The sequence below is a fragment of the Thunnus albacares genome, chromosome 2 (genome assembly GCF_914725855.1).
Source record: "Thunnus albacares chromosome 2, fThuAlb1.1, whole genome shotgun sequence".
Taxonomy (NCBI): Eukaryota; Metazoa; Chordata; class Actinopteri; order Scombriformes; family Scombridae; genus Thunnus; species Thunnus albacares.
The window spans coordinates 10,866,879-10,881,946 of NC_058107.1; the positions used below are offsets into that span (position 1 = coordinate 10,866,879).

At 41.9% G+C, this 15,068-nt stretch overlaps 2 protein-coding genes across 4 annotated transcripts in view; one reads left to right on the plus strand and one right to left on the minus strand.

Annotated features, from left to right (window-relative positions):
* The first annotated feature begins 1,294 nt into the window (after window positions 1-1,294).
* Window positions 1,295-2,275, plus strand: LOC122969741. The gene has a single exon (XM_044335703.1). The coding sequence runs from the start codon at window positions 1,295-1,297 to the stop codon at window positions 2,273-2,275; it is 981 nt and encodes a 326-aa protein (XP_044191638.1).
* A 2,027-nt stretch (window positions 2,276-4,302) lies between these two features.
* dock5 (dedicator of cytokinesis 5) overlaps window positions 4,303-15,068 on the minus strand; it is a 29,643-nt gene continuing 18,877 nt past the window's right edge. For 2 of the 3 annotated variants that reach the window (XM_044365882.1, XM_044365900.1), the window contains 27 exons: window positions 14,865-14,971; window positions 14,559-14,695; window positions 13,556-13,651; window positions 13,200-13,298; window positions 12,741-12,911; window positions 12,517-12,617; window positions 12,367-12,425; window positions 11,960-12,114; window positions 11,741-11,826; window positions 11,200-11,356; window positions 11,049-11,089; window positions 10,877-10,967; window positions 10,638-10,757; window positions 10,231-10,320; window positions 9,645-9,749; window positions 9,197-9,338; window positions 8,980-9,061; window positions 8,785-8,869; window positions 8,502-8,588; window positions 8,235-8,411; window positions 7,763-7,846; window positions 7,538-7,675; window positions 7,134-7,306; window positions 6,752-6,896; window positions 6,364-6,523; window positions 6,001-6,119; window positions 4,303-5,890 (listed from right to left, as the gene is read on the minus strand). In XM_044365882.1, coding sequence (XP_044221817.1) covers window positions 5,789-5,890; window positions 6,001-6,119; window positions 6,364-6,523; window positions 6,752-6,896; window positions 7,134-7,306; window positions 7,538-7,675; window positions 7,763-7,846; window positions 8,235-8,411; window positions 8,502-8,588; window positions 8,785-8,869; window positions 8,980-9,061; window positions 9,197-9,338; window positions 9,645-9,749; window positions 10,231-10,320; window positions 10,638-10,757; window positions 10,877-10,967; window positions 11,049-11,089; window positions 11,200-11,356; window positions 11,741-11,826; window positions 11,960-12,114; window positions 12,367-12,425; window positions 12,517-12,617; window positions 12,741-12,911; window positions 13,200-13,298; window positions 13,556-13,651; window positions 14,559-14,695; window positions 14,865-14,971 — 3,109 coding nt within the window. In that variant the 3' untranslated portion in view covers window positions 4,303-5,788. The remainder of the gene's footprint in view (window positions 5,891-6,000; window positions 6,120-6,363; window positions 6,524-6,751; window positions 6,897-7,133; window positions 7,307-7,537; window positions 7,676-7,762; window positions 7,847-8,234; window positions 8,412-8,501; window positions 8,589-8,784; window positions 8,870-8,979; window positions 9,062-9,196; window positions 9,339-9,644; window positions 9,750-10,230; window positions 10,321-10,637; window positions 10,758-10,876; window positions 10,968-11,048; window positions 11,090-11,199; window positions 11,357-11,740; window positions 11,827-11,959; window positions 12,115-12,366; window positions 12,426-12,516; window positions 12,618-12,740; window positions 12,912-13,199; window positions 13,299-13,555; window positions 13,652-14,558; window positions 14,696-14,864; window positions 14,972-15,068) is intronic. The other variant, XM_044365891.1, reaches the window with a different exon arrangement.

Here is a 15,068-nt window from a genome sequence, read left to right on the forward strand (position 1 = left end):
AACGGCAGAATCTGCCAATTTTTGGATTGTTTGGTATGAGATTAGCCATTCAATTATGTAATAGTTTTAACTAAGCTAAAAATTCATGTGGAAAAAATGTGGATGAGGATAATAATTGCATATGTATTAGGATCTAGCTTCTTTTGACTCAGTGTAAAACAAGCAAACAATACATCTAAATAAAATATAGACTGAAATATAATTTCACTCAACATCTTGTTAAAAGTCACTCTACAAAGTCAGTGCCCCCCCCCCCCCCCCCCCCCACAGCAGAAACTTCAGTGATAAGATATTGCATTAACAAGGCTGCTCCTGAAGGTGACTCAAAGGTTATTTGCTTTTCTTATCAGGTAAATAGGTGTGTGTGTATGTGTGTGTGTGTGTGTGTGTGTGCGTGTGTGTGTATGGTTTGGTGTTTGTAAATATGTGGCTAAGCTGCAGGAATAACCATTTGCATGCAGGGTCCGGTAAAGTGTGGTCTACGGATTTGGCTGATCTGCCATGGTGCACTGATTAACACACAGTAAAGTCAATGGCTATTCATAATGAGCGCATATCCTGCCCCACCCCCATATGTCAATGCAAATACACCGCCACCACCACCTGTGGTCATAACTGATGCAAATCATATCTAATGCCTATATATTATCCCAGACATGGAACACTTAAATCCAAGGACTTCACCTTGCTGTGTGCATCCTGCAGACAACTCCAGGCAAGGATTAATGCTTGAATAAACAAAACAAAACAAAGAATTCTTCAGCTGCAGACAAAAGTATTGAGCCAGACAACGTATTGTGACTACCTGCAAGCGGGATTCAGAGTGATACAAATTCTCATTCAACCCAAGGAACCTTTGTCTGAGGTAAAAATAGGGATTTTTTTTTTTTTTTTACCCTAATTGCTCTAACACTCTTATCTCAGCTGCACTTTACTTCTTTGCACATATGACCAACTTAAATGCAGATTTCACATATATTTTTAACCATTATAGAAGATTTTAATTGAGCTTATTTGAATCCATTTTATGTATTTCAAAAGCTAAATGTGTGAGTCTTTTCCCCAGGCCCAGCGACAAACTGTGACTGATTCCATTCTGTGGAAGAAATGAAGTTTCGTCTGGCTTGGAGTGTGTGTGCATAATTCTTGCCAACTTGTCATCTCTTTGAACACAGCAAAAACAAAACACTTAAGAACCGCACACAGACTGCTGAGTGGTACACAGAGGTATAAAGATTAAGTTATTCTCATAAAGGTTTACACTGCAGATGTGTTCGGGCTAAAGATTATCATTATGTTAGGGGCAAATAAAGTGGCCATCTGGGTAGTGACAGGTCTGTTGTCTGTCACGGCTGTCTTCTTCAACCTCTACATCTTCTTGATGAGTCTGCGGAACTACAGGCAGAAAAAGCAGTGGAACCCCTGTGAAATCATCATCGTGGCTCTGTCGGTGGTAACCTTGGTTCACCATCTGATCTGTTACTTCTGGATGACCATGGATGAGGTGGACAATAGCTGTCGCATTGACCAGATGCCATACACTGTCATGCTACTGTTGGTCTTCAGCCTCAAGTTCACCATCGTGTGGGACACCAGTTTTCTCACATTCTACTACAGCACCAAGCTGGTGAGCACACCCAATCATTGCTACACAGAGATCCAAGCCGCCATCCTCAGACATGTGACCTTAGCTGTTTTTGTCATCCCTCTGTGTGGCCTGAGCACCTGTATGCCAATGCTTGTGGTGTTTAAACCAGACAACTACACCCAAGTGAACAAAGACTGTGGGATTATAACACCCAACACTCAATCTGGCCAGATTTATGAAGTCATCTATCTACTCCTCGCTGATGTACTGCCGGGGGTGCTCATGATAAAATGCTGCATCTCCATCTCAATCCACCTGGCCATCCATCTCCGCCACATGAAAGCCAGTACCAACGGCGCCCACGGCCCAAAGCTGGGCACTCAGATGAGGGTGATCCGGATGGCTCTGTCTCTGGTGGTCATCTTCCTGCTCTTCCTCATAGTCGACCTGTACGTTAATTATCAGATAATAGTGAACCACGACAACGTTATTGTGCTCACATTCTTGTTCACAGCCATCTACACGACTGTGACCGCCATAGTGCTGATCTATGGGAAAAAGAGCCTCTGGAAAACTCTGCTCCATGACTTTAATGTCTGCCTGGATGAATATCCGTGTTTGTCTTATCTGAAGGTGCCTGAACAAAAGTCCAAACACAGCAGTGCTCCTGCAAAATTTAAAAACTGAAAAGCCAATTTGCTTTGCGCTGTGGGTCTTTGTGCTAAAATCAATTGGTGATTGTCTGAACTCATTAAATAAACTTTGAATTAGCTCAATCTTTTATCTTTTGCACTGGCAGTTTCAGTAATGACTATTGTCCCGCTGTATCACAATGTCATTACATTTTCTTGCATCAATAAGGTATTTCAAATGTATAAGCCGGTCAAACCAGGGAGGGTAGAGTTGCACAGTGCTGCACAGATCAGAGGGGCTAGGTAACAAGCTCACCTTCTGAATCAAAACCTCATCAGACTCTACCTATGAATATTAATATTTCATTAGCGCAAATAATAGTTGGGCCTGTAAAATAGATCCACAAGTATCATGATGTAAGTCCGTACCCATCTAAAATGCTGAATGCTGAAATGCTGAAATACATGTGACTGTGGTGAGAGTACAGAGCTTATTAATAAAACAAGAAAGTACACACAACCTGAATTCTGTTTTTTTTTTTCTTTCTTTTTTTTATCACAGAGGTTTTAAGAGTTTTTCCTTACTCAGGTTGCAGATGGTATCAGTAACTGGAAGACTGCCAGTTCAAACTCCCTGCACCATTTGGGGAACAAGAAATAAACTTGATGGGGCCGGGGGGGTGGTGGGGAGTGAGGAAGCACACCTAATCGCCACCTTCTCTTGTGCAGCTGTTTGTTGGTCCTCAGCAGGAGTGTCTGCCTGCACTTGACTGCTCCCAGGTGTGACTGTGTGTAACTGTGTGTGGGCGTGAAACTGGGCGTTCCTGAAAAGTGCACTCATGCCCTGCAAACCTACCCTGAGTAAATAGAGGGGAAAAAAAAGGTTTAAAAAAATGTAGCAGACCTCTTTGCAATGCTCCATTAGATCACACCCTCTGGCACCACCTAGTGAGGTTCAAAGCAGAGATACAATAGTGCAGCTAATCCCACTCCACACAGACACCCGGGATCCCTCCAGCAGCTAAATGGACAAAGTAAAAAAGGGCATACTTGCCTTTGATGCAGGGGAGTTAAGTCATACCAAGGCCCTGGCAGCCATCCCTCCTGTCTTTCTGACTCTCTCTATTAGAGGGAGTTGAGTTTAGCGTGACAGAGGAAAAACAGCTCAATATGATCAAACATTGGCCAGTATGGAGGCAATACTCAGAAAATGGAAGATTATTCTCTATTTTTCCAAAGGTCTTTGATTAGGATTTAAATTTAAGAGTTTGAGACCATCTGTGTAGTTTTCTTCCAGCTGTTTTCCATCGATGTCTCAAAGGTAATGTGTGTGTGTGTGTGTTCCCTCAGACTCTGTATAACGACTAAGAGTTCGGCAAAAATGTATCATTGGCTCATTGTCGGCTGAGAGGAAGCTGGAAAGACATTTGCAATGTAAATAAAAGGAAAGAGACTCTTGATGTCCTCGGATTCTTTACAGCAAAACTTGTAAACATGTCTATAGTATGGAGATTGTTTCCATGGCAACGCTCCTGAGCATCCAGCTAAACCTGGCGGTTGCAACGCTGCTCTCCTTGCATGGGTGAACATCACTTCAGATAGTTATTACTCAGGAGACTTGCAGGGAGAGTGATATCCTGTACTCTACTATCTGACAGGAAGGAACAGGCCATTAGCAATCCAGATTAGCAAGACCAGCACCCATCACACAACCCCTATAAACATCTCATAAACTCCTCCCTGCAGACGGCCCCCCCACATAATGTCGCTTTAACTCATGCCACAGAGATAGGTCTGGCTAAGTGAGACTAGCGTGAGCTAACGAAGCTGTTTTCCTACACTCACCCTAATTGTATTTGAACTACATAAATCACCAGTTTCATGCGAGTTTGTTAGATGCTTTAAGCTTGAACTGGTGATTTTTCACGCTATTGGCAGCATCCAAATGACTGTGTGTGCCAGTGCAAAGTTTCCAGTGAGGGCACAGAGATCTGTGGCTATCCAGCATGTTGACAGGATCACAGTAAAGAGATAGAGAAGATGCCTTTCTAAATGAATCAATGTCACCAAAAAAACTGGGAGTTTGTTGGTGTTTCGAGAAGTCTTTATTTTTGTTCAGTCAACAGTTTGTTCATAAAAAAATCATATATCTCTCAAGGCAATGTTTGTATAAAATTTCTTTGATACTTGTTAGGAAATGTGTAAAGTAGAAAAAGTTCATCCCTTGTAAAACAATCTAAAAATAAAACTAAAATACTGACAATTTAATTCAATTTGATCATTGTAAAAAGAGCTATAGAGCTTGCATGCATAGATTTCGCACTCTGAAGGCACACACTTTTAAACAGTGCACAATAATAAGGCACAATGCTGAAATTAGACTCCATTTATGCTGCATAAAAATAAACCATCTCTGTACACACTGGGTGTGCAAAACAGTGGAAATATTAAAATTCAATGAATAGCAATAATTTAAATTTCAATCATGAACTGATGAAAAGAAAATCTACCAACACCTGAAATATAAAACTTATGTGAACTTCAAAGGCATTTATGCTTGTACCATACAGCGTTTAGGGTTCTTTAAAGGAATAGTTTGACATGTTTGAATACACTTAGATGACTTAGATTGATACCACTCTGAAACGTCAGAAGTCATCGATCTTGTCATCGAACTCTTGCCTACGAAGAAAATAAGCATATGTCGAACTATTCCTTTCAGCAAAAACTTCCACTAAACACCAACATCAACATGATGCTGTTTGGAAGCATCACTTACAGTATTCAGATCATCATAAACATCAAAACAAATGCAAAATCTGCATCACATTCATTTATGCCATCCAGTGTTTCGGAAACATTGTGGTTTAGAAAAATTGGGTTTGATCATAGTGTTAATGAACACCACCATCGGACACAAAATAACTACATATAAAAAAAATATATCAGTTACAGTACATTCTGTACATTGTATTCCCTGCTCTTGATCAATGTGAAGTTTGACAAGTATCTAATGCAGCTTTTTCCTGTTCAAATATGGAATGCCGATGAACAGCTTAGGGGGAAAATCAGTCATCCAGTGTCACTCCAACACATAAAAACAAAATATTACATTGCAGCATTGGTCATTCCTTTTCCCTGCGAGTGATAAAGAAATTTCACTGTACACCATAGTGACTTTTCTTCAAGAAAAAAAGCATCTAATCACTATTTCATTAAAAAAAAAAAACACACACACATAGCATCTGAATCAAAGGCTGTGGTGACTTTATGTACCCCAAATCATATTTCCATTTTTGTACCATAATATCCTCTTATAACAGTAACATCACACATATCCTTCCTCGAGGCTTAAAAACAAAACAACAGCCGCAACTGTACAACAAAGGACTGCTTGGAATTATTTGTGACTTGCATCAGACAGACATTTTTAACCGCTTAATATCCTGCATACATCCCACGTAGATGGTCCTGCATCTGTTCCACAATGCCACAAATGATACTGCGCTTTCATCACAGCCAAATCAGAGAATTAGTGAAACTTTAAGGCCCGCATGTGGGTGTAGCCTTACTGGGGGCCGTGCTCGTACGAGGGGAACATCGACTTCCGTGTTTTCGGAGGCGGCGGAGGAGGCTTGCTCTCAATTTTCATTGGTAGCGGGGGAGTGAACTGTGGGGGAAAGAGAGAGAGGGGCTTCAACTGGAAATAAAAACAGAATATTTTAACATTTACATGCCATTAAATATGCAGGGGCTGCTATTTTCTCTGAACAGCTGTACCTCTGAAGAGAACCCCAGATTGTCAGTCTCGTGCGGGTGTTTCTTCGGAGGCATGGGTGGGGGTGTCCCTGGGGTGTCAATGGTACTGGCATCATTGTCACTGAGAAGCGATGAATAACCTACCACAGAAAAGAAAGAAAAGCTTTTTTAGACCGCATGCATCTGTGAATATGTGTGGTGTGTGTGTGTGTGTGTGTGTGTGTGTGTGTGTGTGTTTGTGTGTGTGAGAGAGACCTGATTTGGGCTTTAGACCACAATGTGCTTACACAAGGTTAGTAGGCATGATATTCCCCCTTTTCTGTGTGCAGGGCATATTTTTAAGAGGAAATAAATTGATGACATGCAGTTGGTTTTGCTACATACTGGAGCTGCGTGGTGTGTGAGGTGTGTGCGGAGAGGCAGGTAGCGGGCTAAGAGGGTTAGACTGGCTGAGCTGGGATGAAACACCCTGGTACAGGGAGAGGGTAAGCCGTCGATCTCCTAATTGTAAACTCTTGGGCCTCTGCTGCTTCTCTGGAGGAGTCTAGAATGAAACCAGAAAACAAAAGATATGGGCATCCATGTAAAAGAGAGAAGCAAAATGGAGCTATTCCCAATTCACAACTGAATAACAAAAATTTAATATCAGGATGATATGGTCTCCAAGACCTGTAAACAGCTTATACAATCACCCGAGTCGAAGTATGTTGGGCATGGAAATGAAAATAGCAGACCATATATATAAAAATAGCTCCTGAAGATAAAGCCTCACCTCATCTGCATCTGACTGCCTCTCCAGTAGGACCTGGGATTTGCTAACACTCCACTCCTTCCTGTTCTTTCTAGCAATCCTGTTGTCCTCCTCAGAGCGGGACAAAACCGAGGCCCTGCGATCACTGGGACGGGACAACAAGGAACTGCTTGTGAATATGGGGGGATGGTAGAGAAAGAGATGCAGAAAGATGTACAATCAGACCAAAAAAAACAAAAACAAAAACAACCCAACAAACAGTGCTTTTGATTTAAGCTAAAACAAAATCTGTGTTTGAAGAAAGCAGTTATTGTAGTGATGGCAATGCAGGAACACAAACTCAAAACCAGAGAGGGGGGTGTAAGGTAGACAAAGAAAGCAGGGAGAGGATGCGGGGACTGACTCTTGGGAGGAAATGCAGGAGGGTCCATCTGAGGACGCGGAGCCACTGGAGAGGCCTGAGGAGGCGTTGGAGAGGGTTGAGACAGTGGACATGCGACGCAGGGTGGAGGACAGGATGTAGGGCATCACCACCGAGCCCACGCGACTCTTCTTCCTCTCAGTGAGAGAGCAGGGCTGGGACACACAAATGGGATTAAGCATCATCAGGGAATCTTGGCAGGGGAGGAGCACAATGACAGGCAAAACACAGGTCGCAATGGACTGGCTAAAGGAAGATTTATGGTCCCGCACTAATATAATGTACACTCTGCTTTGAATGAGAAGCGTTTGATAGGAAGGCAAGTGGGCCAATAGCTTAAGTTGGCACCCTCTTACATTAAATTGAGTTTGTGGTTGGCAACGCACCAAGGTTATGACGCCATAATGCTTCTCCACTTTCTCCCGAAGGTCTTGGAAGCAAGTAACCAGACGGTTGTGTAAGGGCTTCAGCTGCTCCGTCGTCTTCTCCCCGTGGATACGTATCCCATCTGCCAAGAGAGGGATCTGGAGGGGAAGACAGTCACTCGAGCGTTACAAAACATATTCTGCTTTGAGGCCAGAGTCAATGACAATGATGGTAGAAGGATTTACCTGCAGGGCGATGAGGTGTTTAAGAACCTCAATGCGCTCGTGGTCCTCCGGGTGCTCTTGGCTGTAGGTGTCTGTAAAGAAGGCCTGCAGAGGATGAAAACAGGATGAAAATTGGGCAACATTTTAAAATATAGCTTCAAGCCACAAGGAACAGGCTTCCACAGCATGACAAAGAGGCCACAGTGGCTCCCTTATGAATAGAACCTTGTAGCTCATAACAGGCTTCAGGCCAGCCAGAACTCATGTTAATGAAAAAAGTATTTCCAAATTTATATGAATGTTTGAAGTTGTGTGATTTCTTATTACTGTAGATTGGCAATTTGTCATACTAGAAATTATTTTCCAAATCAATTATTTTACAGCCAACAGTGCACAAACCCTCAACCTGATTTAGCAAATAGCGAACATCTAACAAACACGATAAGTAGAGGGACAATGACACAAATTCTCATATTAAAGGAAAGAGTCAAACCTTCTCATAGTTGGAGAAGCCGCCCATGACAGCAGGGTCAACAATGCCGCTTAGCATCATGGACAACGGGTTGATGGACAGTGAGCGATCACAGGCTTGCTGCTGCACAAGGTTACTCAGCTTTTCATTGGCCATCTCCATGGTTTCTATGGCGTTCTCCAAAGGACTGATCTCCTCCTGCACATCAGGAGCATTACATGAAAAGTAACATGAATTAGAGGAATATTTAAAGTGGAGGAAATTATGTCTGTCAAAACTGCTTCTTACCACTGAGACAGATTTGACTTCAAACCATTTCAGAATCCCCGGGAAGCGATAGGCAGTAATGTACGTTGTTCTCTCGATCCACATGGTCTGCAGGGCGGCATTCATAGTGATTAAATATTAAAACATATTTGAAATATTTAAATGTGACATTTTAACGTCTATTAGTCTTCAGAGTGATGTATATGCAAACACAGGCTTGTTTATACATTTTTGGAGAGTATGTGTGTGCGTGTGATCACACATATGAGCTCAGTGCTTTAAAGTAAAATGAAAAAGTGCTCACTGCAAATTCATTGTCTGGGTCCTTTGCACCCTTCCTGAAGGGCCTGGAATACTGGAACTGGTCCACTTCATTGGTTCTGTAATAGCTGCAAGAGAACAGGGAAGGACAGTGGTGAGTTAGTGATATGACCAGATAATTATAAATCCAGGTCATTCAAGACCAAATAAATCAGCCATTAAGTATTCTGTTACTCACTTTAATATCTGTTCTGGAACCCCCTTGTCTTTAAACTGGTGCGGTACAGTGAGAACTGGCTTGACAGTAAAGCATTGGATGTCTATGAAGTTCAGCTAAGGATAAGACTAAGAAGAGGAAGAGCAGACAAAGACAAGCTGTATTCAGTCAGAATTTCTTTTTATCTATAATTATCATCAAAAAAAAAAAAAATCAACAAGCTATCATGTAAGGATACACTGTCCAGGGGAGTTACTGATGTTGTCTCCAGGGGGGGCTGTGCTGGTCATCCGGACTGCATTTGGGAACTGAGAAAGCAGCTTTAAGCTGAAGTCTTCAAGCCATTCGTACTCTTTGCCTCGGTAGATGAACATCTTGTTCTGCGGCAGAAAATTTCAGTGAGTAACAGAACAAATGAAACCCAATTAAAAAAAAAAAGCTGATGTTTGAATTACAATCAAGCTTATTTTCCATAATACATGAAAGGTGTTCTTGTGCAACACCCTGACAGGACTGCCTTCATTCTGACATTCTCTTGTGTTATCAAAAAGCCAATAACCTTTATTGGTACTATTGCATGTTGCCCCGAGAAATGTCTCAAAAAGCCAGCTCATTGCATAAGCACGGACGCATGTGGGTTTCTCTAAGTCTCTAAGATATATTGAAATAGGTAATCATTTTCTTACCCTGAGGAAAGAAGGGAATCCAAGGCCATAATATCCTACAGCAAAGTACTCCGGCTGTGGCCGCATCGCATGCATTATATTTTCATAGAACTCGGCTTGTTTTTTCTGAAACGGAGGACAGTGGAAGATGGTGAGGATGCAGCAGATACTGTACTGTACAGTGTGTCAGCTGTTAGTTGTTGCAAAATAAAAATAATTCATAATGAATTAACACCATTAACATTTTCAAAATGGAGAATGTGCTTACTCTCGCTTTCTTTTATGTAACTATGAGAAATGATTACTGGAGTACAAACTTACTAAACTACTAACACTATAAAGTCATAATACATTCAAACTGCTCAGCATCATCAGACAATACCTGGTAAACACACACTTATTTCTTTCAGTTTTTTCAATTAGTTGCATTCAGCCTTGGAGAAACAAGCAGACTGTTCATAATACACATGTGAAGAGTATCAATGAGGCACTAACAATGAAACATTCTACATTTAAGTTGTTTTCATCAGTTCATAAAGTTGCCTTTTTCAGAGGTATTTAAATCTGTTCTAGGCCTGACTGAATCACAATGTACACAACCTCTTACCAGCAGCTGGCTTAGCTCCATGAAGTCAAACATGTGGCTCTCGTGCATCTTGGCCAGCTGCTTGCCCAGCTCGATGGCCTTCTCCCACATCTGAGAAGACGTGCATCACTCAGTTAAAAGGGGGACATAAAACATCAAGATAAAAACACAGGAGCACAAGCTAGACTTTGCCATCTGGCTCCCACGGCTGTCCTTGCTGAAACTCCACCTCACAGTAGCAGCCAGTGAGAGATCTGAATACTGACACAACAAAAGAAACCTGCGGCTAGAGTGCGAGCTTAAGTAACTTCCTCAGTTTTGAAATGATTACTCAGATGGCAGGTTTCAAACATACTTCTGCGTAATTAATGCATAATGCAAAAACAAAACAAGTATATCAGCTCACATGCAGAGCAGTTAGAACTCACCTTGCCCTTATCCAAATAACATATGATCTCCTGGATGAGCCTCTCTTTCAGCTCCTGTTGGGTCCACACATGCACTCCATCTCGAGGAATAAGATGAGGTGCACAGGGTTTGTCAGACCACTGGGGAAGCAAAGTATCATATATCAACATTTAGAGGCATGGTGATATTAGCAAAGCTCAAAAATATCTTTTTAAAATCTTGTTTAAACTGCAAAAAAAAGGATTTGTGTGTCTGAGACCTCCAGTAATTCAGCATGTAGCAGCAGTGTGTAGGACGCCTCTGTGTAGTTCTCACAGTCCAGGTGCAAATCTCGCAGCTTGTACAAGTACCTGGTTATAAAAGCACATCAGTTAGATGCAATAAACACTCTGGTCCGTGGTTCAGATGCTCTATGTCTTAATGTGTCTCACCGGATGTAAATGTCTTCCCTCTTCTTTTCTTTGTAGAAATTCTACAATAAAAAAAGTCTTAAATGTTTAATCCTGAAAACATTGTGTCTCAAGCCTTATGTACACTCACAAACAGTGTTAACCCTTTAGTAAACAAAAGCACAGGGCGTACCAGCACGTTGACGGTGCAGCTCATGCGGTGCTCGGGACTTTCGTCATGTGTGATGGTGCGGTACGCCAGTAGATTCTCCAGCAGGCTGCTCAGCAGCAGAGCCAGCTCCTCTCCTGACTGAGACAGGTATCTGTGGCGTCTGCAGTGCTCCAGTAACCTGCATATACAAGCAAATAATCTTTCACAGACGACTCTTCAGCTGTAAATCTCTACTTCTGGTCTCTTTGCCAAAATCTGCCTTTCCTTTTGACAACACATTCAAATGAGTTTTTGAAACTGTTTGGGATTGTACATTATGGCCCTGAAGGGTTTCTATTGATTAGAGGTTGCTTATAATTCTAACAGACCGTCTTGTCCTTCTGGCTCATTGAGGATTTTTTCAAAAACACAATATGAAAGGCCTTTGTTTATCTTAGAACCAATCCTGTGTGAATTCACTATTACACAGAATTGAAGGATTTTTGATTGGTGTGTTAGTCTACTAAAACAATTCTCAGAATAAAAAAAAATAGTTTCAATTTGATCTGCTCCTCTCCCTTACGTTTTCTCCAGCAGGACTTTGTACTGCTCATCCCCACGGCCGCCTTCTACCTCTTGATCCAATTTTGTTATCAGTTCATTCTCAAACTGCAAAGATAAGAAGGGAATTAAAAAACACACCATCATACACATCACAAATGTCATATTTAGCCAGAAGGGACTTCAGACAAATTTAAACAAAGAACACAAAAAGTGCTGAACTTCTGAGATAGCTTTTTACTGTTTGAAACGTGCGTCCGGGGCTGAAGTTGTGTTCACACTGCATCATATCAAAGAAGATAGGGATAGTAGCTTTCCTCAGCTCGGGCTCTGGCACCAGCGTGACCTCCAGAATGGGCCCCACCATGGCCGGGATGAACTTCATTTTGTGGGGGCCTGAGGGACAACAAAACATTATCACACAGAAATATTACAGTGATTTGAGAAGGCAATAAGCTGCATCTTCATCTCTCAACAAACAGAGGACAAATCTAATAATGTGGCAAACAAAACAACAACACACTGTGAAACTGGACAATAAAAAATATTGTCTTGTTATTCCCCTTGCATTACTGGCAGGCACTGAATAAACAATTCTACAAAACTCTATGATAATAGCAGCATTATCAGATCGTGCAAAATACTCACCAAGATTGTACCACATATCTCTGATCTTAAAGCCAATAGACTTCCTCATATCCCCATATCTGTGGCAAATTTAAATCAAAGTTAAGTTAAATTAAGTTTTCATTATTAAGTAATCGTTTTGATGAATGCAAACACTTGTTTCATACTTACTTGTTCAGTATCTTATTTCGTTTCTCTTGAGAGAAGGATTCCAGCTGCAGTGTCTTGTGTGTGAGGAACGCCACGGTCAAATGAAAGTAGTTATTCCACAGCTGCGAGGGGAACAGGGTTTTCAAATATTAATACCATAATTACCTTCTCATAACACTCGCTTTTGATTTTCTGTTGAATAAAAAATGTAACTTCTACCAAGGCAGGGGGAGGACAAGACGCACCTGTAGTTCAAAATGTGTCTGGTCTAAGAAAAACTTGTTGAGGACGTCTGAGTACTGGTTGATGGCCCTCAGGAAGACCTGCATCTGTACCAGGTTCATGATCATCCAGTCGGCAGGGAAAACATTCCCCATAAGGTCCTTAAACATGATGAACGTCTCCATGAGGAAGTCCTGAGTCGGTTTAGAAAAACACAATAAGTCGCATCCAAAAGACACACGCTTAAACCAAGCTACGCGATTCTACAGCAGTGCTGCTACATGTCAGGCACACATTATTCTCTCACTGCTTAATGGATGCCTGCTGACATCCTCATCATGTCAGTCCAATCCATTGCATGAAATGTCTATAATCAATATTCTCTTAAGGAGCAGTAAGTGGCCTGGGTAGTTTAATGCCTGTTATTGATGAGATGTTTCAGGACAAGATGTAGCCAACAGGGGAGGAACCGGGACACTTACAATGATATCCTGTCTCGTCTTGAAGGTGTTGATGTAGTGGGTGTAATGCATGTCATCCATTTGCTTCAGGATGGCTGTCATGCAGGCTAGATAGTGGCCCTGCCGCAGAGAAGTCCACTATTACTTACATGATTTCACAGTTAAGTATCTCTCCACAAAAAACTGTAGTCACAGCACATATTGTTTGTTGAATGTTGGAAAATGTAGAGATACAGTAGGCGTTCTGTTTATATTGTTCCCTTGCAGCTCTTAAAAGATTGCTATACTACTATATTTAGCTATAGTTGATGTCAGTGAATGCTGAGCGTGTAGTTGTCAAGGACATATTTCAGCTGTAACATCATGCTGTGTCTTACAATGAGAGGGGAGGATCTGTCCATGCTGATGACAGTGCGATTAACCCTGCGAAGCAGCCGTTCCATTATCAGCTGAACGTGCCCTCTGGTTGGACCCTGCACAGACAGAACAGCCTCAGGTACAAGTACCAGCTGAAACACAGACATGCTACAGACTAGAGTGCGGTCAGTATTAAAGGTTTGGTTCACCCAAATTACATAAGCCCTATTTTCTCACTTTTTTAGCGGTATTTAGCCATGCAGGAGCTTTATTTCCTCAGGTTTTGAAATATTTATTTATCTCTCCTAATACATAATCCACTTTGTCAAAGGTTTTCTTTGGGACTATTTCTTTGGTAGAAAGTACTATAATTCAAATTAAAACAGCTCACAGTGAGTTCTGTGTATTATCCAGAGTAACTAGGAGACTGTTTCAGGTTATTTTTCAATTCGGTGAGCACCACAAACAAAGTTTCCAGTACACCTCCATTATATTAAGAATCCCAAAGGAAATATTGGTGTGGTGACAGAAATCTCAGATACATATATCTCAAAACCAGGGCAAATAAAACCTGAACTATATGCATGACTAGATGTTCCATCCATCCATCAATTTGAAATTCAGCTCATCCAAGTCCAGGTTGCTGTGACAGCAGGCTGTGGCGCAGACGTTTCTATCCCTAGCTACATACTACAGCTCCTCCAGGAAAAAAAGAGATGCGCCCACACCAGATGGGACATGTACAGTAATCCCTCCAGCATGCTCTGGGTCCGCCCCAGGGCTTCCTCCCAGTTGGAGGCGCCTGTTAAACCTCCAAAGAGAGGCGTCCTTATCAGATACCCTAACCACCTCAACTGGCTCTTTTCAGTATGAAGGAGCAGTGGTTCCACTCTTTAGGGGCGAGTCCAACCACCCTGTAACAGAAACTCATTTTGTCCTTTTGTATCTGCAATCTCATTCTGACCGACCCTTTAAACTTCTAATCTCAGTCTGTGTGTCTAAAGATGAATTCTGACTCCTCACCACGTCCTTGCGGTCCAGGTTGTCCAACACAGTGCTGAGTAGTTGGACACAGGCCTCATGGTCAGGTTTACTGGAGTGGTCATCCAGCTGCCCACTCAGCTGGTCGGTGACAAGTGGCAGAAGCACATCTCGACAATCTGTAGCAACAGAGCAGAGAAAAACTGTGCTCATTGGATCACACATTACATTTCCTGTTAGTGGTGCTGACCTGACAAAGTTGTATGTAGGTGTAAGGCAGAGTTTTTTTTTTTCGTTTCATCTTGTGTGAAATGTCATTACGTGGTTTTGAGCCTCAAGGACTCCTACCTGGCTGTCTGAAAAGGTCACTCTCCACCATTTTACACATGCAGCCGAGCTTCTGACGCACAAGCTGAGAGTCAGGAATGCTCTCAATGAACTTCGTTAGGAGAACGCTAGAAAACAAAAGAAAAAGAGCCAAAGGAGCAGCTGTGACAATTTTAATGCTATTCTCATTTCACACCTAGTAATTATTGGCACGGAGGACTAATG